We start from the raw sequence: 26,102 nt of genomic DNA on the forward strand, positions 1-26,102 counted from the left end.
ACTCTAATCTAGAATCTGGTCTCCAGCATCTGCAGTCCTTGTTTTTACCTCGTTGATGATAACCTGGTGATCCTTATTCCTGATAAAGGGCTTTTGACCGAAACGTCGATTTTCCTGCTCCTCGGATGCTGCCTTACCTGCTGTGCTTTTCCAGCACCACTCTAATCTAGAACACCAGGTTATCGTCCAAAGGGTTTATTTGGAACTAATAGCTTTTGGAGCACTGCTCCTTCGTTAGGTAGCTAGTGGAGCAGGATCATAGGACACAGAATTTATAGTCAAAAAATGTGTTCCATCAGCACACTCTTGATTGAATGGCAGAGTGGACTCGATGGGCCGAATGGCCTTACTTCCACTCCTATGTCTTATGGTCTGTAACTTTGATCACTCCAGTCCTCCACATCATTGTATCTCTGAGAGCAGCTGGATACAGTTGGGTGCCACTGCGCAGGCGCGTGGGGAGGAGGGCCGGGGCGGTCATGTGACTGCATGCCGCTCCGATCACGTGCCCCCGGCCGCTTTGTTGCATCGAGCCCAGGCCCGGGGCCTCCATGATGCTGCTGCTGATGATGATGATGATGATGATGGATTACCGGCCTGGCTTTCCCGCAGCCACTTCAGACGACGACGAAGAAGAAGAGGAAGACGACGAGGAGGAGGAAGAAGAAGAAGAGGAGGAGGAGGAAGAAGGACAGCGGCATAAGCCCCTCCCCAGCATGGCGTGTCCCAGTCAGGTACTGCCCTTCTTCACCAGGAGCTGGTCGCACATGAACCGTCATTCACCTTCCAGCCCGTCCCTGACCCGCAAACCCCCCCCCCCCCCCGAGTCAGGTTACCCCCTGGTCAACCTCCACTGATGCCCCTCTTCCCTTTGAACGCGTTGCACTGTCTCTGGTGCCAGAGCAGGAGGACAGACCCCCACCCTCCCTCCCCCAGCCAGAAGTTGTTGAAAACCGTGGACAAAGAATGACAAAGCTTCCCGCAGAACTGTCGTGTTTTTACTTGTAAAGGTCAGGATGACATAGAGCTACGAGGAGAAAAACAGTAAAGATCAGAGCCTGGAACCTCCTTTACTTCCATTCGTTAATATATGTAGAAGTTGGGGTGATAACACAAGTGAATGTGTGGCCAGTAAGTGATACAGTAGGGTGAATCTCTGATTCATGGATTGTCCCTGATTAGGGCTGGAACAAATATCCTTGCAAGATGCTTAAATTGGAGTTAAGGGGGAGGGCTAAAGCTAATGTTTAACTGGCTCTTGAGCTGGCTGGCCACAGCCAGTGTCCTGCTGTTGGTATTTTTTTAAAAAAAACTAATATCCGGGGGCATTGATCCAGCAGTTATGTGGAGAACTATACAGGGTGGGTGAGTAATAGAGAAGGAATTAGGTGGCTTGTTGTTTAAGCAGAGCTGACAGCATGGTGTTAGAATGCATCTGTTAATGACTGCAGGTCTTGTTTTTCATGAAATATTACCTGAGATAATATTTTTTGATGTGGAGGATGTTTCCCCTCACTTTTTTTTAACGTGGAATGTGCATATCACTGCCTGGACCAGCATTTATTGCCCATCCCTAATTGACCTTGAACTGAGTGACCATGTTAGGAAAAGATGTTGGATCAGAAAACATAGAATATATGGGTAAAATTGAGGAATCCAAATAATGAAAAAAACACTTTGTGAAGTATGTAGACCACCACACTGCAGTGGTGATGTTAGGAATGATAATGTGGAAGTGCCAGTGTTGGACCAGGGTGGACAAAGTCAGAAGTCACACAACACAAGGTTATAATCAACTAGGGAAAAACAGTGACTGCAGATGCTGGAAACCAGAGCCCTTCATCAGGAAGGGCTTTTACTTGAAATGTTGATTTTACTGCTCCTCGGATGCTGCCTAACCTGCTGTGCTTTTCCAGCACCACTCTAACCTAGATGCAAGGTTATAGTCAAACAGGTTAATTTAGAATCGCAGTCTTTCAAAGTGCTCCTCCTTTAACCCTTTGGGCTTGATTGAAACTTGAAAACATCAGAAATTTGTTTTGTAATGAAAATGACGATGTGTTTTTTTTAACTAAAGGCTAGATTTACTATTTAATTTATTGGAGATGGTTGGGGAGGGGGGGCATTGGAGTGATGGAATGAAGAATGATCAGCTGTATAGAACTGGCTCCATCTGTCAAAGAGATTTGACAGGTGTAGACCAACCTCTTTATTGTTTGCATCGAATAGTAAAAGTGAAATGGTATGCCTTCCTGAAAAGGTTTGGATATCTGCTTAGGGAAGACTCTTGATCATGGCCAATCATACAACTTAAATTAACAGAAGAAATACAAAGCTTCAAAATGCATCGGTCAGAATAATAACCACAAAAATGCCTACTAGAATTAAATTTTGGACACCAAAACTTGAGAAATTTGGGCTTGGAATTCTCTGAAATCAAATAAAGACTGAGAGGTTAATGCCTTGAGGGGATCAACTTATTTCCTTTGATTTTAGAATATTAACAACCATAGTGAGTTTTGAGAAAATGTGGAGCTCAGGTTGAGGTTCTGAATGTAGGTTTGCTTGCTGAGCTGGAAGGTTCACAACCATAATAGGACAGAAGGTTGAACCATACTGGCCATACCTTTCACTTGGAGAGGCGAACAATAGGTTTCCCAACTATTATTCTGAAAATGAAAACATAGAAACAAAGGAAGATCAGCCCAGTATTTAAATACAGTTCTCAACTTGTGCGGTGTAGATGTAGCATAATGGACAATAATTTGGGGAAAACTTGAGTTCAGATATAAATATCAGTGTAGGCAAAAATGTTGGGGACATGATTTTAGATGTTTGCTGATGATTTAAAATTAACTGCATGGTTGGAGAGAGAGAGAGAGAGGCAAAAAAGGGAAGAACTGCAGATGCTGGAAATCTGAAAGAAAATCCGTGCTGGAGAAACTCCGTAGGTCTAGCAGCATCCAGACAGATCCTGAAGAAGAGTCACTGAAAACACTAACTCTTCTTTCTCTCGGCAGATGCTGCCAAACTTGCTGTATTTTGTGTGCACTGTTTCTATCCCGTATCTATGTGACAGACTCCAGTCAAACAGCATTGTTTTGATTCTTAAAAAACAGTAGACTGCAGCAAGATGTAGGACGATAGTTTAGGTGGGGTAGAAAAGTGGTCAATTAAATTTTAGCAGCAGTGTAATGCATCTGGGGAGGGCAGTAAGGCCAAAGAATATACAATAATTAGTCAGTTGTGAAGGTTGGAAGGATCTTGGGAGTGCTTTCCTGCAGGTTCCTGAAGGTACCAGCACAAGTAAATAACACAGCATAGTCTGGGTTTCATTTATTGATTGTGGCATACAGTATGAGCCTGGAGGTTGTTAGAACTGTATAGAACAGTGCTTTCCAGATTGGGGATTGAGACTGCAAGTAGGTCCTCTGCTGAATTTTGGACTTCAGCTGTGATGCAGAAATGCCCAGTGAGATCTGACCAAGTTGAGAGCTACCAGCAGTACTCCACTCACAGCTCCCATGTTTGTCCCCCCTCTTCCTGCCCTTAATGAGGGGTCAAAATAGTTTCCAAACCTCAAACTAGGATCATAATGGGGGTAAATATTAAGGAAGCATTGATTCAAAATGGTATTTGGACTGCTGTTGGAGCAATGTGTACAGTTCTGTCACTACACCACAGCAAGGATGCGATGACTCAAGAGGATGCAGTAGCGATTCCTGAGAATGAAGCCAGGATTGGAAAATTTTAAGAGAGAAAAATTGCTCGGCTGAGTTGCTTTCTTTGGAGCAGGAGGCTGAGGGGATATTTATGTCAGATGTAAAAGAAAACTGAGTGGCCTGGATAAAGGATTTGCGCCTGTTTGCAAACAAGTCAATAATCCTTGGCTATGGAAGATGAGAGGGGACTTGACAAATAATTGTTTCATTGTGAGAGTGGTGGGGGTTTTGAACTCACTGCCTGAAAGGGTGTGAGAGGTAGAAACCCAAGATGTCATGATCCACAGGATATGGAGCAATATCTGGCAAGTGGACTTAAGCTGGACAACGGTTTTTTTTTAATTGGCATGAAGATGGGCTTTGTGAAATTTTCCAGTTCTCTAAGTAAGGGAATTCTGACTTTCATATCCTCGTAAACACATAGATAGAACTGTGGATACTGGAAATCATCTAAAACAAAATAAGTGTGCTGGAGAAACACAGCCTGTTTGGCAGCATTTGTAGAGAGAAAAACAGTTAACTTTGAGTCCAGTGACCCTTCGGTGGAACCTGTTCTGAAGAAGGGTCACTGATATCTCTCTGTTTTTCCCTCTCTGCAGATACTGCCAGACCTGCTGAGTTTCTCCAGTGTTCTGTTTTTGTTCCATGTCCACGTAGTTTACTGATTCCAATCAAACACCATGGTTTTGATTCTTAAAAAGAGCTCCCAAACTGGTTTAGTAAGCCGACTATATCCAGATCCGCACCACCTCTGCATGCTCACTCTCACAGCAAATGTGATGGATTGGTCCTGAGATATTAGATTATGGATATTTCCCCACTTCTGCTTGGAATGTTGTTAAAATTCAAGCCAAAAAAATGCTTTTTGAGGACCTATAACCTTTTGAATGTATTCTGTCACTTCAGATTGTGGCCAAGTGTCACCTTCAACTGTAATTTCCGTGCAATACACATATCCTTTCATGCCTTTAGTAGCCAAAAAATTTATTGCTTGCAGCTTCAAATACAATAAAGGTTTGTGAATCCACAGCTGCCTGGGATAGAGAATTCCATAGATTTGTAACACTCTCAAATGGCTGGTATAGTCAGACTAAGATTCCTAATTTTAGAGTCATTTTGTGACTTCAGTGAGAATAAAGCACCAATAATTATGTCCTACTGATCAATAAGATGTATAAGTGTGTAAAAGATCCCAATTTGCCTGATTGCCTGCTACTCAGGTCAAAAACACATTACACCAGGTATCCTCCATAACCATAAAAATAACTGTTAATATTTAACCTTAACAGTGACAGTAAAAAACAGATTTCTAGTTTGTGCATCTTAAACTATACCCTTTCAAAACCCAAACTTACTTACAATTTAAGAGGGATAAATTGCTTTCATGTACATGCCATGGGTGCAATGAAATAAGACAGAATAAATAAAATTCCACAGATCACAAATACAGTCTGAAGTGGGAAGTCATTTTTTCCTCTCAGTCCTCTTGATTTGCAAAATGAGACCATGCTGTTGTCTGTCCAGTGGTGTTCCTTGATTCAGTAGTGGATTGGTGAACTTGGATATTTTCTTTCTTTTAATCCTTCTGGGAGAGATGAAGAGAGGGTGTTGCAATCTGCCTGCTGGCCTTGGGTGATTTTTCAGTCTCTGCTGTTCTTGTCACTTAAAACTTCTTATCACAACAATCCAACCAATCAGAGTTGTTGCCAGACAGAGTTTCCTGAACTGGAAAGATTCTTGGTGCTGTTTGGTCTCAACCTCAGTTTTTGCTTTGAAAAAGCAACATTGTCTGACAGAACCCAATAATTTCCAGCACTTCAATTTTCACATTGTAAATGACTATCCGATCACTTGGCTCTTTGAGTCCACAATGATACTCCGAAGAGCATCTCACTAAGACACCCATGGCCTGCCCTGCCCTTCATTTCCATTGGCTAGTCCACCTAGTCTGCATATCCTTGTACACTATGGGCAAAGTTAGCATGGCCAATCCACCTCACCTGCACATCTTTGTGACTGTGGGAGGAAACACGAACACCCGGAGGAAGCCCATGCGGACAATGTGCAAATTTCGCACACACAATTGTCTGAAGGTGGAATTGAACCTGTGTCCCTGGTGCTGTGAGGCAGTAGTGCTAACCACTGAGCCACTGTGCCATATTTCAGTTTCAGCAGTCCAAATTCCATTTAAGTTTCAAGTTTCAGAAAATGAAAGTCATATAGCCTCCTACAAATTTGATTTGGGGGAAACATCCTTATCTCTGACATCTGCCTTGTCAAGCCCTCTCAGAATCTTGTTTCAATGTGATCACCGTTTTATTCCACAATGTCAAGGAGTGGGCCTATTTTCATCATGGCATAATCCCCTCAATCTCTGGACTAAATATAGTGAACTTTCATTGCATTCTGGGTAAACAAAAGCCTATGCTTTGTTATGTGCCGAGACTAAAACTTGCAGTATGGCCTCACCAAAGTAATGTGATATTGCAATGTTTTTTTTTGCCACAGTCCAATCCTTTGCCATAAAACCATCACTGATTTGCATTCCTGCTGCAGTTGAGGGTATGTTCGCCGAGCTAGGAAGTTGATTTTCAGATATTTTGTCCCCTGTCCAGTTCACATCTTCAATGCTTCAGAGCCTCCTGTGAAGTGCTGCTGTACTGTCTCTTCTAGAATGTATTTGGTTCTGTTCCTGTAGTTCGTTGTAGTGGCCAGTATATTGGGTCTAGGTCTGTGTGTTTGTTGATGGAGTTCGTGGATGAGTGCCATGCTTCTAGAAATTCTCCAACTATGTTTAGCTTGTCCTATGATCATTGTGTGGTCCTCGTCATCTGTGTGTATGGCTACTAGGGACAGCATTTAGTGGCTAGTTGGTGTTCATGGATGCGGATTGCTAATTTCCTATCTGTTTGCCCTATATAATGTTTCATGCAGTCTTTGCATGGAATCTTGTAAATTATGTTTGTCTTGCACATGATGAGTATAGGGTCTTTTGTTCGGGTGAGTTGTTGTCTGGGCATGCCTGTCAGTTTATGGGCTGTCATGAAATCTGAGTGGTCAGGAAAGTCTGGCTGTCAGTTCAGAGGAATTTTTTATGTAAGGTAGCATGGTTAGTGAGTTAGGTTTGTGGCATGTCCTCGTCATGTTGTTTGTATGTTAAGCATCTGTGGATGAAGTTGCAGGGATAATAATTTTTGATGAAGACTCTGTAGAAGTGTTCTTATGTTCAGAGGTCAGGAGTGCTGCAGAGTGTTATCGCCCTTTTGAACAGGGTCCTAATGCAGCTTCTCTTGTGTGTGCTCAGGTGGTTGTTATTGTAGTTTGGGATCTGGTCTCTGTGTGTGTGACTTTTCTGTGCACTTGTGTTTCATCCACCGTTCTCTGTTCTTTCTACCATCACATCCAGGAATGGGAGTTGATTGTTGGTTTCCTCCCCTCGTAAATCTGATGTTGATGTTGATAATCCGGTGTGTGTTCTTGATTTCTGTTCTCTTAATAATAACGGAAGTGTCGTCCATGCACCTGATCCAGAGTTTGAGTTGGATTTGTGGAAGGCTCCAAAGCACTGAAAATGTCACCGCGACAGGGAACGAAACATCTGCAATACAACTTCCCAGCTCAGCAAACATACCCACAACTATGGCAACCGACACTTAAGCTACAAAGCTTTATGCAAACCTTCATTTGCATTCCTCATGAGTTGCTGTCACTGTATGTTAAATTTCTGGTTCATGTGCAAGCATGGCATTTGATATTTTCTCTCTTTCTAAAAACAGCTCAGAGCTGGAAGTTTTTTGTCATGCAGACACAGCAGACGTGTTCTATTCAGGAACATCCCTGCTGCTGCAGTTATGACACACCACTTGCAATGCCATCTTTATCGAACTTTATTAATTGAAGTTCTTGGTTTTAATTGACTTACTTTTCATGTTTTTAACTAATATGATCTATTTTAAGTCATCAAATTAAATTGAATATTTACTTGTAACATGGCCTACTGCCAATCCTTGTGCTCTGTCTTCCAATACCAGGCTGCTTTTTTTTCCCCTGACATTCTGCTCTTAGTTCTGGATCAACTTATAATCCAATTCAGCATTTTATACAACTTAGCTTGCAAAGGACTGTCAACTTGACTGTGACTGCACTTTTTGTCTCCCTGACTCGTTATGGGTCAAAGTCCTGAAATTGCTTCGCCAATGGCATTGTGGGTCAACCCACAGCAGCTGGACTGTAGTGGTTCAAGAAGGCAGCTCACCAGTTTTCTCAAGGGCATCTAGGGACGGGCAGTAAATGCTGGCCCAGCCAGCAATGCCCATGTTACATGATGAGTTTTTAAAATTTAATGATGTTTGTCGTGTATGTAATCTGTATTTAAAGGAATGTGAGATTACTTTTTATGTCCACCTAAAAATGAGATCCAGACATGCAGTGCAATGCATCAGTGACATCAGCATTGATATGCATTATGTTACATGTAAACTGACTGCTTGATCTGATTTCTAATTATGAAATGATAGACATTGAAGTGCCTGGTGAATTGGCCATGCTAAATTGCCCGTAGTGTTAGGTGAAGAGGTAAATGTAGGGGAATGGGTCTGGGTTCAGAGGGTCGGTGTGGACTTGTTGGGCCGAAGGGTCTGTTTCCACACTGTAAGTAATCTCATCTAATCTATTCTAATCTAAACTACTCTAATCTTAATCAGTTTACTGCCTCTTGCTGAAACAGCGTCCCCTCCCCAAACCAACCAAAAGTAACTGAAAAGTAGAAAATCATCTTCCACTGGGGCAATGCAGATTAAGGAGCAATTGAAGTTAAGCTACTTGGGAGCAAATTCAGGAAGTATATTTTTGCATTGTGATAAAAATCATAAAATTCCTCCTCTTCCCCAAAAGTTTATGGATGGTGGAACAATTGATTTTTCTTAGGTCGTAGTATTAAGGAATAGGGAGCAAAGTTACAGATAAGCCATGATCCAGTGGAATGGCAGAACGGGCTTGAGGGCTGAATGGCATACTCCTAAAGCTATGTTTCTAATTGTGGGGTGTGATGGCTGCACAGTGACTACAAGCATACGGTTGCTGTGACTTGGGTGCCTTGATGTTCACAAGATTAACTATAAAAGTTGTGTGTGCTATCCTCTTTTAGAGGCACTAACAGAATGTGGAAAGAGATGACATTTCAGTGCAGCATTGATGGGGAAACCATGAAGTTTTGAAATTGTCTTCTCTTGGATAAGAAGATAAAATGAGGCTCTGTCTTCCACTCTTGTAGGCATAAAAGAATCCATGCTACGTGGTGAAAGTAGGTGTTCAAGCCAGGGTGTTAGCATCATTTCCTTGGTGTTCTTTGACTAATATAATTATTGCTGTTTGTAGGATCTTCAGTGAAAAGTTGCTGCAGTGACTACATTTCATAAGTATTTAATTAACTGCATAACACCCTGAGATTGTTTTTGAGTTGGCAAGATATGGTGGGTCAAACATTTCTATGTTCCATCCTGCAAATTGTATGTATGATCCTTCAGTTTAAATAATTTGCGGTCTTTTGATGCTTGTTAATCTGATGCATATGTATTCCTAGGTTCACATGGGTGGAGTAGATAGTGTTTGTCACACGCAACAGGAGTTGGTGAAGAAGACAATGGAATGTGGCTGGAGGCTCGCTGAAGCTCAACAGAGACTTTGTGATTTGGAACTGCACAATTCCGAGTCTTTGGAACAAGAACGGGCCAAAGCACAGGTTGAATTCTGGGAACTGAAGCAAAAAGAAGAGGAATGGAGGCAAAAGGAGGAAGAGCTGACCTGGAATGAGAGGCTAAGTTCATGGAACATTGATACAAACAGTAGGGAAGGTTTTAATAAGGTATAGTATATATTTGCAACATGATTATATTGCTAAAATTTGAATTCAAAGACCTCCGTCGCAGCTTGTAAGCTTGCACCTAATATTTTTTTTAAAATAAACTATGAAGCTGCAAATCAAAAGTTGAAGTATTACTGATTCTGCAATTCAAGGTAGACTTTCTGTCTGTGTTGTTAATTAAAACTCTGGGACAGTAAAAGGCATTTGACTTTTCTAAAATCAAATCAGTTTGTGACTTGAGTATCTAAGATCAAAACTGACAGGAGATCACTGCACAATCAGAATCATTCTGCCAACAATTGGTATATGTAGTTTGCACCTAAAAAGCCTGGCTGACAATCTAGACTGCTTCTGAGAGAATGCTGCATCATTGGTGGTATTGACGTTTTAAATGAATTATGAACTGTTGGAGCAAAGAAATCTCTCATTAACAGGATAGTTTCTAATCACAGACTCGTTCCAGTGTATGTTAATATGACCGTCATCTTTCATAGAACATAAAAAATTACAGCGCAGTACAGCCCCTTAGTCCCTCGATGTTGCATCCACCCTTTGGGAACATGAATGGGAGGTGAAAATTATATCCAGAAGAATTTAGGAATTTCCAGTTTCTCATGACTGTTTATTGTTCTTAGTTCTTCTGCACTGACTCATTATCTGCGGTGTCTTTGTTTCCGATAATCAAACTTTTATTTGTTCACTGGGGTAGAGTTAGTGTCATATCTTTAACTGCTGAACTTCTAAAGGTTTAATTTTCTTTCTCCATTTGTCCTTTTTACAGAGTATGATCAATAAAAAATCTAAAGAAATAGAGGAAGATGGGAAAAATGTAACTTTTGTACAGAGATATCACCAGCAGATCAGGCACTTTGGTAAGTAAACAACTTTCTAGTTGTTGAAGTGAGTTAGGAGTGGCACACTCTGCCAGTGTCGTCTTGGGAAGGTAATGTGTGCACACCATATGTTGCGCAGTCTCTGTCGTGAAAGTGAATTTCTAATTTAATAGGGAATAGTTGTACTGATGGTTATGGTTTGCCAGATAAGGCCATGGAAATACTGGCTTCTTTGCAAATTTGAAGAGAGATTGAAGTCAATTCATTTGTCAGTGAAAATACTAATTAACTGAGCTGTGAGGATTGACTCTTTCTTCCACCTTGAATATTCAATAGGTGATAAATTAGTGAAATCATGTATTTTGTCATAAGTTGCATCTTAAGATTATACTTATAGGAATTTTAAAAATAGTTGCACTGAGTTTTGGAGTAGTAAGGTTCCTATTTGCTGCATTTTCTGTTTAGCCAAATTGGTTCCCAATTCACAGTTTAAGTTGTTGAAATCCATACACTGCCTTTCCTTTCCCTTTTTCTGTAACCACCTCCAACCCGATAACTCTCCAGAATGTCTGTGGTTCCCAACCTCTGACTTCTCCTTGTTGGACTTGCTTTCCTCAATCTTAGTGATCTGCCTTCAGGCATTCATGTCTTGAACTCCTTTGAAAATCGCTATCTCATCTCTCCTCTCCACTTACCCTTTACTTTAAGAGTTCCCTTGAAACCTGCCTCTTTGATCAAGCATTTAATTGTTTGCCAGCTGAAAGGCTGCAACTTATTCATTGCTATCACAGATTTCTCTATGCCACTATCTAACTTGCCGCAACATACAATAATTTAAGTGAATTTTGACCATTGAGTAAAACTAGCTTCAACTGTTGAATTGTGATAAGCTTATGACAGCTTCAGAGCATAAAATTGCAAATCATGTTGCCAGACATGATCCAGAGGTCTCACTTCCGAGCACGAAACATTTTGACCATTTACATTCCATTTTTGAACATTAACTTAACAATTTAAAACATTGATATCATTAAAACAATAACAAGAGAACTGACTGACTGTCCTTCCTTTTTATGGATCTAGCTCCTAAAGTGAGCTGGAAAGCCACTAATTTGATTGGGTAATGTTGGCTGTGCCTGTACTGTAATGGGAAATGAATGTGTTAGTGATGACTGTAATGCTGTTAGTCTGATATGAACAGAAGGAGACAGATGATCACAACATGAAGAGAAATACTACTAGAGAGCTATGTTTAGAACAATGTATATAATAGTATGAATAAAGGGTTTACAGTATAATTTGGTTTAATTTATCACAGAGATGTACAGCATGGAAGCAGACCCTTCAATCCAACTCATCCATGTCAACCAGATATCACAACAAAAACTCATCCCACTTGCCAGCACCCAGCCCATATCTCTCCAAACCCTTCCTATTCATATATCCATCCAGATGCCTTTTGAATGTTGCAATTGTACCAGCCTCCTCCACTTCCTCTGGCAACTCATTCCATACATTTACCACCCTCTGCATGTCAAAGTTGCCCCTCAGGTCTCTTTTATATCTTTCCCCTCTCACCTAAAACATATGTCTTCTAGTTCTGGACTGCCCCACCCCAGGGAAAAGACCTTGTCTAGTTACCTTATCCATGCCCTTCATGATTTTATGAATCTCTATAAGGTCACCCCTCAGCCTCTGACGCTCCAGGGAAAACAGCCCCAGCCTATTCGAACTCTCCCTATGGCTCTCATCCTCCGACCCTGGCAACATTCTTGTAAGTCTTTTCTGAACCCTTTCAAGTTTCACAACATCCTTCTGATAGGAAGGAGACCAGATTTGCATGCAATATTCCAAAAGTCCTGTACAGCTGCAACATGACCTCCCAACTCTTGTACTCCATACTCTGACCAAAAAAAGGAAAGCATACTAAACGCCAGCTTCTCTATCCTACCATACTCCATCACTTTCAGTAAAGGAGAAGCAAAAGGGACTAAGAACAGACTAGCCAGACAGGGCTGCCTCTAAGAATGTAGTACATACACCCAAAGTTAATAGAATCCATGAAGAAACACACATACAGCCTTTAGTCTATGGAGGAAGCCATCCAAATATAAGCTGTTGCAGTTCAAAGTTTGAGAGAAGATTTGTAGCTCGGGTGCTTTTTGTTGTGGTTCTGTTCGCCAAGTTGGGAATTTTTTGTTGCAGACGTTTCGTCCCCTGTCTAGGTGACATTCTCAGTGCTTGGGAGCCTCCTGTGAAGCGCTTCTATGTTGTTTCCTCCAGCATTTTATAGTGGTTTGTCTCTGCCACTTCCAGTTGTCAGTTCCAGCTGTCTGCTGCAGTGGCTAGTATATTGGGTCCAGGTTGATGTGTTTGTTGATAGAATCTGTGAATGAGTGCCATGGCTCTAGGAATTCCCTGGCTGTTCTGTTTTGCTTGTCCTATAATAGTGGTGTTGTCCCAGTCGAACTCATGTTGCTTGTCATCTGCGTGTGTGGCTACTTAGGATAGCTGGTCATGTTGTTTCATGGCTAGTTGGTGTATATGGATGTGGACCGTTTAGCTGTCTTCCTGTTTGTCCTATGTAGTGTTTTGTGCAGTCCTTGCATGGGATTTTGTACACTACATTGGTTTTGCTCATGCTGGGTATCGGGTCCTTTGTCCTGGTGAGTTGTTGTCTGAGTGTGGCTGTTGGTTTGTGTGCTGTTATGAGTCCTAGTGGTCGCAGTAGTCTGGCTGTCAGTTCAGAAATGTTCTTTATGTATGGTAACGTGGCTAGTCCTTTGGGTTGTGCCATGTCCTCATTCCAATGTCTTTCCCTTAGGCATCTGTAATCCCTAACCATAACAGAGTTACAACAGAATACTATCAAAGCAGTACCATTTTTCTCAGGAATACTCCTCATTTAGGAAATGAAACAATTATGTTGAAACCACAACACTGCATTATTTCAAACAATTCTATTGGCCATGAAATCTATTTAACCAAGCTTCCATTTCCTAATTACTGTTTGATAGTGGAATGGACAGAATTTCTTTCTGCAAAATAAATGTTTGGATTATGTTGTGTCATTTTCTCAAACTTCAAAAATTTTCAGTGAAGTTTCTCTCTTCATCTCTCATTGCAGGCATGTTGAAGCGATGGGTTGATAGCCAGAGATATTTATCGGATCACCCTCACCTCATTTGTCAAGATACGGCAAACTACCTAATAAACTGGTGTTTTAATTTAAAAAAGGAAGAGGTAAGGCAAGAGCAAAAAAAATTTTCTAATTTAGGTTAATCCATGCTAATGTTAGTTTCTCTGGGCTTTGCTTATTTTTCCACAGGGTGAGTTAGTGACTGATATTCAATTGAACAAGCTTGGACAAAATTTTGCATCAGTATTTAATGTGTAAAAGGACATGGAAGATATAGAATGTAGGGAAATAAATGGTGACGTCTTGAAAAATGTCCATATTGCTGGATGTCTTGAAACGCATAAAGGTGGATAAATCCCTAAGACCTGATCAGGTGTACCCTGGAACTCTGTGGGAAGCTAGGGAACTGATTACTGCACCTCTTACTGAGATATTTGTATCATCAATAGTCAAAGTGAGATGCCGGAAGACTGGAGGTTGGCTAATGTGGTTTAAGAAAGGTGGTACGGACAACCCAGGGAATTACAGACCAATGAGCCTGACGGTGGTGGGCAAGTTGTTAAAGGGAATCCTGATGCACAGGATGTACATATATTTGGAAAGGCAAGAACTGATTACGGATAGTCAGCATGGCTTCGTGCATGGGAAATCATGTCTCACAAACTTGACTGAGATTTTTGAGAAGTAACAAAGAGGATTGATGAGGGCAGAGTGGTAGATGTGATCTATATGAACTTCAGTAAGGCGTTCAACAAGGTTCTCCTTGGGAGACTGATTAGCAAGGTTAGACCTCATGGAATACAGGGAGAACTAGCCATTTGGATACAGAACTGGCTCAAAGGTAGAAGACAGAGCATGGTGGTGGTGGAGGGTTGTTTTTCAGACTGGAGGCCTGTGACCAGTGGAGTGCCACAAGATCAGTGCTGTGACCTCTACTTTTCATCATTTATATAAATGATTTGGATGTGAGCATAAGAGGTACAGTTAGTAAGTTTACAGATGACACCAAAATTGGAGATGTAGTGAACAGCGGCGAAGGTTACCTCAGATTACAACGAGATCTTGATCAGATGGGCCAGTGGGCTGAGAAGTGGCAGATGGAGTTTAATTTAGATAAATGCGAGGTGCTGCATTTTGGGAAAGCAAATCTTAGCAGGACTTATACAATTAATGGTAAGGTCCTGGGGAGTGTTGCTGAACAAAGAAACCTTGGAGTGCAGGTTCATAGCTCCTTTGAAAGTGGAGTCGCAGGTAGATAGGATAGTGAAGAAGGCATTTGGTATGCTTTCCTGTATTGGTCAGAGCATTGAGTACAGGAGTTGGGAGGTTATGTTGCGGCTGTACAAGACATTGGTTAGGCCACTGTTGGAATATTGCTTGCAATTCTGGTCTCCTTCCTATCGGAAAGATGTTGTGAAACTTGAAAGGGTTCAGAAAAGATTTTACAAGGATGCTGCAGGGTTGGAGGATTTGAGCTATAGGGAGAGGCTGAATAGGTTAGGACTGTTCTCCTTGGAGTGTCGGAAGCTGAGGAATGACCTTATAGAGGTTTATAAAATTATGAGGAGCATGGATAGGATAAATAGACAAAGTCTTTTCCCTGGGGTTGGGGAGTTCAGAACGAGAGGGCATAGGTTTAGGGTGAGAGGGGAAAGTTATAAAAGAGACCTAAGAGGCAACGTTTTCATACACAGGGTGGTATGTGTATGGAATGAGCTGCCAGAGAAAATGGTGGAGGCTGGTACAATCGCAATATTTAAAGGGCACCTGGATGGGTATATGAATAGGAAGGGTTTGGAGGGATATGGGCCGGGTGCTGGCAGGTGGTACTAGATTGGGTTGGGATATCTAGTCGGCATGGACGGATTGGACAAAGGGTTTGTTTCCATAGTGTACATCTCTATGACTATAAATGAAACAAAACAAAATGCTGCAAACATTATCGAGAGAAAATGTAAACAAAATGTTGGAAGTATTCTGGAAGTACAAAAGTGCTTTTTGGGGGAAAAATGTTTAATTATTTTTCATTGAATAGTCCAGATGCTGCCTTTAAAAGACCACAAGAAATAGGAACAGGAGTAGGTCATTCAGCCCCTCAAACCTGCTGAACCATTCAAGAGAATCATGTCTGCTTTCCTGCCCTTTCCCATATCCCTTGATTCCCCGAATGATGAAGAATCTATCTATTGTGGCCTGAAATATACATTAGGACTTTGCCCTCACAGCTCTCAGTACCAAGGAGCTCCAAAACTCTCAACCCTCTGAAGAAATTCCTCATCATCTCTATCTTAAATTGGCATTCCTTAATTCTAAGACCATGTTCTCTAGTCTTCTACTCACCCATAAGGGAAAACATCCTCTCAGCGTTTACCCTGTCAAGCTCCTTAAGAATCCTGTACCTTTCACTGAGACATTTTTTATTCTTCTAAACTCCAGGGAGTAGAATCCCAACCTGCTCAGCTTTTACTCATTGGACAATCCCTCCATAATAGGAATCAATCTGGTGAACCTATTGTGTGACAACCTGTGATGGAAGTAACATTTAAAAATTACTGTATTATTTAGTTCAAATGTAAGAAATTAAGGTAATTGAAGCACACTCAACTGCATTACATCCAGTAACCACTTGTTATAGTACAACTGAAATCAATTCCATCATGCCCAACTTTCCAACAGTATTCAAAGCTATGTTTTTAAAATGTTTTGAAGAATTTAATTTAGCTTGCTTTATTGAACTTTTTACAAAGGGTGAGCATTTGATATCTATTCTGCAAGGCTGATTATTGATCATATGGTTGGGTATGAGTGAAGTACTTTAATACATTTGATCTATAACAGCCAACATGTCTCAGACTTAATACTTAATGTAAGTTCAGGCAGATAGTATATCTGGTGTGAAGTCTTATATTGGGAGCCCAGTTTGAGATCATTCCGCTTGACCCAGCAATTGATTTTCTTTCAGTAACTTTATGATATAGTTATCTTTATAGAATCTCTTGTGAAATAATGATTCAAGCTTCATCTTTAAATTTTGTTTCCAGATCTACCCCCCCACCTCCGCATAGACTTTCTTATCATTGTGATTCTATTTGCAAAATTGGGGTATTACATTTCAATTAATTATTAAAAGAAAATGGCAAATTATTTTTCTGAACTGGCTAATTGTCAAATGATTGCTTTTGTCCCTCAAAACCAACAGTGCTATCTTTTGAGTGGTTGTGCCAGGTTGTTTGATCTCGTAATGGATCAGAAAAGGAAATGCCACATTTTATGTCATCACTAGCATTTCCTATCTATTGCGAAAAAGGAATTGATAACAAGAAAGAAAACTTTATCATCTATGCAGTAAAATTCAGTGAGACAGAGGTAAAGATTAGTCATAGAGTCACAGACCCTTCGGTCCAACCTGTCCATGCTGACCAGATATCCCAACCCATTCTCGTCCCACCTGCCAGCTCCTGGCCTATATCCCTCCAAACCCTTCCTATTCATATACCCATTCAAATGCTTCTGAAATGTTGCAATTGTACCAGCTTCCACCACATCCTCTGGCAGCTCATTCCATAGACGTACCATCCTCTGCGTGAAAAAGTTGCCCCTTAGGTCTCTTTTATATCTTTCCCCTCTCACCCTAAACCTATGACTCTAGTTCTGGACTCCCCGACCCCCAGGAAAAGACTTTGCCTATTTACCCCATCCATGCCTCTCATAATTTTGTAAACCTCTATAAGGCTACCCCTCAGCCTCTGACGCTCCAGGGAAAACAGCCCCAGCCCGTTCAGCCTCTCCCTGTAGCTCAAATCCTCCAACCCTGGCAACATCCTTGTAAATCTTTTCTGAACCCTTTCAAGATTCACAACATCTTTCCGATAGGAAGGAGACCAGAATTGCACGCAATATTCCAACAGTGGCCTAAGTAATGTCCTGTACAGCTGCAACAGGACCTCCCAACTCCTGTACTCAATACTCTGACCAATAAAGGAAGGCATACCAAACGTCATCTTCACTATCCTATCTATACCTGCGACTCCACTTGTCCATGCCGACCAGATATTCTACATTAACCTAATCCCACTTCCTAGCATTTGGCCCATATCCCTCTAAACCCTTTATATTCATGTACCCATCCAGATGCCTTTTAAAAGTTGTAATTGTACCAAACCCCACCACTTCCTCTGGCACCTCATCCCATAAATGCATCACCCTCTGTGTGAAAACGTTGCCCCTTACATCCCTTTTAAATCTTTCCACTCTCAAATTGATGAATTAGAACCTGATTAAAACCCAATAAGTCAACATTGTTCCCTCGGGTTAAGAAAAGCTCTCTTTACCAAATTTGGTAAGCAGTGGTTTACTTGGATACATTTCAGTGTAACAGAAAAAGCCATTTCTTGAGTAAGAATGTGGACCTCATTAGCAACCCCCCCCCCCCCCCCCAAAAGAGGAGATGAATGCAAATAGGGCTTTCAGACTAGTGGGGATGTTATAATAGGGAGCAAACTCATGGCCCGTATTGGGCACTATTGAAAGTATTTTATCCTGGTGATAAAAAGGTGTGTGACATTGAGGTCCAAATGTAAGAAACACTTCACATAAATGGAATGAAAACTGACCAATAATGCAGTGGTACTGCTGGTAAAGCTTGTATCCTTTCACAGCAAAGTGCAAACCCAATCCTGTGCTGCAGAGGTTTCACTTTTAATTGGAAAGGAATGGAGGGGTTTAATGTACAGGTTCCCTGTGCCCTCTTCCAAAAAGGGAACTTGTTGACTGGAGCTCTCCAGTGACCGACTTCCTTGTTGTATTTACAGAAACAAGCACTGATGGAACAGGTGGCACACCAAACTGTTGTGATGCAGTTCATTATCGAACTGGGCAGAAGTCTTCAGCAAGATCCTCGTGGCTGCTTCAGACAGTTTTTTGAGAAAGCAAAAGTAAGAATCTAAAGAAGGGGGTGAGGGAAGAGCACAAGTTTCCATTTTAGATCTCCTTCTCCACAAATGGTAGTGATTCTTGCCATAATATTCATTCTGTATCCTGTATGTTAAAACTGGTCTAAGTGTTGCCAAACTGCTGCCACCAATATGTAATGCAGCTTTGCATCCTCAAAGCCTGTGGATGTATGAATCTTAGTGGAAACTTTCCGTCCATTCTTCTACTATTGCTGGCCCTGACCAGTACAGAATTGGGTAGTTTTGTCGAGGTTATACAGCACTAATTCCTTTAGAATATAGACTCAAAAGTCTACAGTGTAGAAAAAGACACTTCAAGCCATCCAGTCTGCACCAATCAAAAACAACCATCCAACTATTCTAATCTCATTTTCCACCCATTGCCTTGTGTGCATTGGCATTGCAAATGCACATCTAAATAATACTTCGGTGTTATCAGGGTTTCTGCCTCCACCACCTTTTACAGGCAGAGTGTCCCAGATTCCCACTACCCTATCTTTTCCCCTCACCTCATCCCTTCAGTATGTGGCAATCTAAAATGCAAGTACTTTGTAAGGAATGGGCTTCATGAGCCAAATGGACTTCCTTGGGTTTAAAGCTGTTGTGGCTTTTAGGAATCTATCATGCTTGTACTGTTCTGAAAATGAAAAATGCTGGCAATGACAGTGGGTCAGGCAGCATCCATGGAGAGAAAGCAAACTATCGTTTCTGATGAAGAGTCATCTAGACTCTATGTTAGCTTGCTTTCTCTCTGTGGATGCTGCCTGACCCCTGTGATCCCCAGCATTTTTGATTTCAGTTCAGATTCCGCAATAATTTGATCCCACAAGACTGTGCTGTTTCTTCGCCAACACAAACTAAATTTATTGCTACTGATAAGTTGTTTTGTATCTACAGTGGCTTATAGCTCCAGTGATGTCTTGCTCAAGCTACTGTGTGGCATTTGCAGTTGTGGGGGATTGGGAACAAGCTCACTGCTGTCCTAACATACTTAATTTGGTTAAGCTAAAGGTAAACTTGACATTACCTTTTCTGTTTCTCACTATCTCCCCCCACCATAAAGATAGCTGAAGAAGGTTATATGGACGCATTTAACAATGAACTAGCAGAGTTTATTCAACGGGTTCGAGAATTTGCAGAAACCAAGACTGCAGAAACAGTATCAATGCATAATGTGGCTCAGCACTTGAATCATTTGAATGTTCATGGTTTGCCTCCGATGGAAGTGTTTGAATCTCTGCCACTGGTAAGCACAAATCACAATTTATAAAATAAAACTATATTCAATTTTCCTACATTCATCTGGTTGCAGATTTGTACTACAGCTTGTGCTTGTAAAGAAATTTAATATTAATGATCTATGTGTGATTTTCCTTTCATGAATAAACAAATATGATTGCTCGATTCAGCAAACCAAAAATTCAACATTGCAACATTCAAAATAGGTATTCTGGACTGTGTTGTGAAACTTGAAAGGGTTCAGAAAAGATTTACAAAGATGTTGCCAGGATTGGAGGGTTTGATCTATCAGGAGAGGCTGAATAGGCTGGAGCTTTATTCCTTAGAGCACTGGGTGATCTTATTGAGGTTTATAAAATTGAGGGGCATGGATAGGGGGCTGAATAGCCAAAGTCTTTGTCCCAAGGGAGACAAGTCCAAAACTAGAGGGCATCGGTTTAAAGTGAGAGGGGAAAGATTTAAAAGGGACCTAAGGGATGACTTTTTCATGCAGAGGGTGGTGTGTTTATGGAATGAGCTGCCAGTGGAAAAGGTGGAGGTGGGTATAATCACAACATTTAAAAGACATCTGGATGTGTACTTGAATAGGAAGGGTTTGGAGGGATATGGAGGCAACTGGGACTAGGTCAGTTTAGGATATCTGGTTAGTGCAGACTGAAGGGTCTGTTTCCATGCTGTGTGACCCTATAAGTCTATTTGTGTCTTTTTATTCAAACTATGTGATCCAGCTTTCTTATTTATTTTCTTGTCAATAATCTGCCTCCTGCATTGTAAGGAACACACGTATTTACCCATTGTGCTCTCCTTATTGTCTCTAGTTTATCCTGTCTTGATTAACAATTTTTTTTTGTGCAGCATTTGGCTTCATGCAGTACCTTCCTCCTCTTTTGCTGTTTGAAATGCAGTTCTTTCTGGGAAAGAATGAATGGATGTTAAACCATTTAATTTGACGATCCCTGTTATTACCCCACCATCACTTTAGATTTCCTGCACGTCATCAGAGAACTGCTACCTCAACCTCACACTTCCTTCAAGCCTATCTCTCTCTGAACTTTGTACAGCTTTAATTCCTTGACCGGGAAATTTAACAGGAGAAAGTGAGGACTGCACATTCTGGAGCTCAGAGTCAAGAGTGTGGAGCTGGAAAAACACAGCAGGTCAGGCAGCATCCAAGGAGCAGGAGAATCGATGTTTCGGGCAAAAAAAAATCATCAGAAATGGAGCTTGTGAGCCGAGGCTGCGGAGAGATAAATGGGAGGGGAGTGGGCCTGGGGCTGGAGAGAGGGAAGTTGAACGTTATAGGTAGATGGAGGTAGGTAAAGGTGGTAGGTTGGAGAGGAGGGTGGAGCGGACAGGTGGGAAGGAAGATTGTCAGGTACCTGTCCATCTTCCTTCAACTATCCGCTCCACCTTTCTCTCCAAACTATTACCCCCACCTCCATCTAGCTATTGTGCCGTCATCTACCTTCCCCACCCCCATTTATCTGTCCATCCCATTGGCCCATAAGCCTCTTTTTCTGATGAAGGACTCTTGCCTGAAACGTAGATTCTCCTACTGCGCACATGCTGCCTGACCTGGTGTGCTTTTCCAGCACCACACTCGGGGAAATTTAATAGATCTTGTGCTTCCAATCAGTAACCTACATCCCAAACTGCAGATAGTTGGGATTGTGGTGATCAGCGCTTTTTACAGTGGCTTATATCTGCCTTGTAGGAACTCAAACGGTGTTTCCAGTTGCAAGACGTCCATGTCCTTCAGAACACGCTAAGCAACATGGACCCACAGGTATGTTTTAAGAATGTCCATTATTTAACCTTGATCAGAATTTATAAAATGTTCTCTTACTTGTGATTTAGCCTCCTGTCTGCTTCTCTTTAAACCACACAAAGATGGGGTTCTGTTTGCCCCAGATTGTCTGCTGTTATTTTTTTAAGAAAGCAAACTAAAAATTTGGATTAAGGACCCTTTGAACTCATGTGTTGACATCATAATCATTGGAGTAACTGGGCTTTGGTGTGTGTCATTGCTGTCTGATCTCACCATCTATTGTCATAGACAGCAAGAATCATTCCGCACAGAAACGCACTGTTTGGTCCAACTCATCCAATTATCAGTGGGGTACTGAATAGAAATTCGATGCTGCTCCTTCATTCTGCATCCTTGATTCCCAACTCCATTTCTGTAAGGGACAGGAAATCAGAGGAGAGTTACGTTGTGTAATTTGATACAATTTGTAGAGCATTTACTGAAGAAGAGACATTATTTTTACATTTTTGCAGTGTTTTTCATACCGTAATGAAACAGCTTTGAAACGCAGCCACTGTTCAGAGGCAAATGTAGCTGCAAATATTTGCATTTTAAGATTCAACAAATGGTACCTTTTTTCATTCTGGGAAGGTTGACTGAAGGGATAAACAGTGGCCAATAAACTGAAACTCTCTCCTGTTTGAGAGCTGAGAGATCTTGGACACCACATTGAACAGGCAGACGGGGTTTTGGTTGACGTTCACTCAACAGAACCTTGGACAAGTACACAATCAGTGTCTGCCAGCAGCCTATTCTACATCTCATCACTAACTTCAAAATCAATACTCATATGGGAGCTAAGTTTTGAATATTATATGAAGAGAGTAAAATTCCTGATTTTTTTTTTGTAAATTTCATTCCACACGGTGACTTTGTCTTGATTTTCTATCACATTTTCTAGTTCTTTATCCTCACTGTCTTGCCAACAATGCACTTGTATTGCCAATGAGTTTAGTTGCATTTTTATCTACCCTAGGTTGCTGAGCACTACTTGCAGCGCTGTATAGATGCAGGCTTAAGGATCTATAATACTAAAGAAGCCAAAGAAGAAAGAAATGAAGAACCTAAAATGGACATATCTTAACTGTTTGGCAATAACACAATTAGATGATTGCATAAAAAATTTCACGACAGTGGAAGAAAAGCCTGTTTTTGTATGTAACCGTTGACTTGCCTGTGTGGATGCTGCACTTTATTTGTAAGGTTTGTTTAAAACTAAAAAAAAGTATGATTTTGAAGCATTCAAATGCCGGCTGTTCTGAAAAAGGATTTGCTAATCACCTTCTACCTAATCGCTTCCCCAGTACATACACTTCAAGATACCTTCTGGCTTAGTTTGCTAAGAGTCACTTGAGATTGCACAGTGTATCTAACTGGTGTGCATATTTTGGCCTCCTTTATTACTGTGGTGATTAGAGGTATACAGTATTTGCTACATTCCTGAAAACAGTGGCAGCCTAGTCAGAGAGATTTCATTTCGTATACAAATCCAAGTTTTTCACAAACAGAAAAGGGAGGTGTAGGGCTGGTGCCTTTAACTTTCACCACACAACAACTATTCTCTTTTTAATAAAAACAAAGTTGAGCATGAAGCAGATTTCCCCACTCGGACTTAACATCACCAATATTGATGGAGAAAACAGTCTTTGGTACCCGACCTGAGAAACAACTGGAAGTCGACCAAAACATTGCAGACTGAAACCTACATTTTTTTTTAAAGCAAAATCAAATGAATATTGCTAGGAAACGGGAGAAATTACTTCTCTTTAATGGTAGGTTCAAATGTCCTTATTTCAAAAGATAATGTTTAGTTATTTTTTAAAAAAATCTTTTCAATTGATGACTTAACACAGATCTGTTTCCTTAAAGAAATCTTGTATAAGCAAAAGGTGTACCATTGATTAAATCTTAAGCTGACCAAATGGGTGGTATTGATGTCAAAGTATGTGCAAAGAACTAACTCCGATTTTTTTTTATGCACACATTATTTCAGCCTTACTAATGAAGACAATGCAGACTGAATGTGCAGAGGAATGTGACTGTTTCATTAAGTATGAGAGCAGCAGAGATCAGTTAATACCTATATACTGGAAAAGTGCACCATTTGTTGGAACGAAATCTAAAAGACTCATTTTTTGTTGTTAAAAATTAAATAATAGATTACAACACAGCAAGTCCTGGGACACGTTTAAGGAATGTTGATGATGCAATAAACCAGTTCAGCTTGTCTATGCTGTCAGAGTATCCTTGCACAGCTGTTCATCTTGCCCATCGTGGGTCTAGATCACTGGAGCACAGAAATTCGAGTAACTGGGATGCACTAACTTGGCTTTCCAATTAACCTGTTTATAAAAAAAAATGAAACTTTTGAGTTACAATTGGGTTTGTTTCTGGAAAGCAAAGTGAGGTCAATGTTGAAGATTTGAAATTAAAACAAAGTGGCAGACCACCTCAGCAAGGCTAGAAGCATATGTGGAGCAAGAAGCAGTAGACAGAATCCCAACACTTCCAAAAGCTGTTGGATTCAACACTAACTGTTTCTCCCTCCACCGGTCCTGTCAGAACTGCTGAGTTACTCCAGCACTTTTTCTTAATTTATTTTTCATGTTGTCCATGAAATTCTGTGCAGTGGTGATGGTAGTCCAAGAATTTGTACAGATTTTAAGACTTGTGCAACTTGACTGTCTAAAATTATGCTCAGTCATGAAAAATTACTGTGTACTTCATGAAGAAATGTGCACATGATCTGCAGAACAACTGGACAAATTAAACTTGAATCAGAGTACTAAGGTTATAACAGTGCAATGTGGTATCCAATTAAATGAAGACCCTGATGCTTGAGTGGGAGTTAGGAAACAGTTCTAAAATAAGCTTTAGTATGAACTACCAGCCATCAATTTTACACTGATAATGAATTTTGAGACTATTTGTAGCTGAGGTTGAGGTTCTGGAGGTAGGTTTGCTTGCTGAGCTGGAAGGTTCGTTTTCAGAGGTTTCATTACCATACTAGGTAACATAGTCTGGGCTTCATCCAAAGGTTCAATGAAGATGTTACCTAATATGGTGACAAAACATCTGAAAACAAACCTTCCAGTCCAGCAAGCAAACCTATATCCACATTTTACAGAGAGTTTCAAACATTGACCAAAAAAAAGTGCAGATGTTGCAAATCAAAGAAAAACAGAAAATTCTGGGAAATGCTCAGGTCGACCTGCATCTGTTGAGAGAAAGTTACTTTTTCAGGCCAATGACTTTACACCAGAACTTAATCCCGTCTAATCCTTTACCAGTTTGGTTATCTTAATCTTGCATTAAATAAGTCATAACTACTGATTATCTAACAGTTTGTGGTCATTTTATGCCAATTCTTTCCATACAAATATATAGAAGTAAACTGCACTTTTGATGCATAAGAGTGCTCACCAACTTTTTTTGTATTAGTTTACTTAATGTACATTTAAATAAAACCTAGTTACCAATTGGTATTGAAACAAGAAACTTTTTTTTACAAGCTCTCTTCACCCAGCACTGGTAATTTTGAAAGTTGCAGATGAATAAGAGATGCTTTGGATCAGTGAACTTCGTTTAATAACTATGAAATCTTTTCAGAAAATATATAAATGCAGTTGATTTACTTTGTCTTCTCATCAATATATGTTATTTTAAAATTAATTCAGAATGGTTTATGATCGGATGTTTGAGGGATATATCTATAATCTAAAGCAATGCTTTTTGGATTGGTTTCAAATTGCATTTTTGCACCATCACAAGTTGTGACTTGCTTCTAGGCATTTCTAAATTGCAACAAGAAGTTCAACGTTAAATTGGTTCTAGCTGAATGTCAAATTTGTTTTAAAGATAGTAATTGTAATAAAATGGCTGCATTTTACATTGTTCGTAATAGTCTAATCCTTCTTGTATACGACAGATGCATTCATTTAGGCGGTGAAATAGTGAACATAGAGATACCTAATTTATTAGGTATCACCTTCAGGAAGCTTTTTTTGGCTTGACCTAAAGCAAGTGTGATAATACTGAAACTACACTTTAACCAGAAATGGTGGTGTCTGAACATGATCCTGACTGCACGTTGCTTCGGCATATTAACGAGCCTTTGAGTGGCATGAAAAGGAATCATGAAAGAAATCAATAAATCAAATTGTTTGTGGTTAAATTTCTGATATGACTTGAAACTATGACTGATTTATTGAGAAAGATTCCAAAACACTCCTCTTCAATTAGAGAACCACATGGCAATAAATGAGATTCTCCACTTCAGACAATAGAGGGAGCCATAGCTGAACACATGACATCTAATTCTCAACATTGAGTCCTAGATTCACACAGCATGGAAACAGACCCTTTGGTGCAACTCGTCTATGTCAATCAGACATACCAATCTGATCTGGTTCCATTTAGTACTTATCTCTAGAAACCATTCCTGTTCATATATCCATCCAGATAGCTTTTAAATGTCATAAATGCCTCCACTACTTCCTCTGGCAGCTTGTTCTATACATCCACCACCCTCTGTAAAAACATTAGTC

The 26,102-nt window shown here is 40.6% G+C and overlaps 1 protein-coding gene across 2 annotated transcripts; it reads left to right on the top strand.

Moving 5' to 3' along the window:
• Positions 1 to 481: 481 nt before the first annotated feature.
• On the top strand, positions 482 to 25,038 carry cdc37l1 (cell division cycle 37-like 1). 2 transcript variants are annotated; one of them, XM_060840154.1, is made up of 8 exons: positions 482 to 734; positions 9,304 to 9,585; positions 10,367 to 10,457; positions 13,546 to 13,661; positions 18,369 to 18,491; positions 19,573 to 19,755; positions 21,463 to 21,534; positions 22,532 to 25,038. In XM_060840154.1, exons 1-8 carry the CDS (start codon positions 552 to 554, stop codon positions 22,637 to 22,639), a joined length of 1,158 nt encoding a protein of 385 aa, XP_060696137.1. In that variant the 5' UTR covers positions 482 to 551; the 3' UTR covers positions 22,640 to 25,038. The 2 variants fall into 2 exon arrangements, with proteins under 2 accessions (XP_060696137.1, XP_060696146.1); XM_060840163.1 differs by having other exon boundaries at positions 23,549 to 25,038.
• The last annotated feature ends 1,064 nt before the right edge of the window (positions 25,039 to 26,102 follow it).

The sequence above is a fragment of the Hemiscyllium ocellatum genome, chromosome 2, assembly GCF_020745735.1.
Source record: "Hemiscyllium ocellatum isolate sHemOce1 chromosome 2, sHemOce1.pat.X.cur, whole genome shotgun sequence".
NCBI lineage: Eukaryota > Metazoa > Chordata > Chondrichthyes > Orectolobiformes > Hemiscylliidae > Hemiscyllium > Hemiscyllium ocellatum.

Bases quoted from the DNA above. Each gene is read 5' to 3' on its own strand.
- cdc37l1 (XM_060840154.1), top strand. From the start codon at position 552: ATGATGCTGCTGCTGATGATGATGATGATGATGATGGATTACCGGCCT. The intron at 735-9,303 runs GTACTGCCCTTC...ATGTATTCCTAG, and splicing joins GCATGGCGTGTCCCAGTCAG to GTTCACATGGGTGGAGTAGA. The intron at 10,458-13,545 runs GTAAGTAAACAA...CTCTCATTGCAG, and splicing joins CCAGCAGATCAGGCACTTTG to GCATGTTGAAGCGATGGGTT.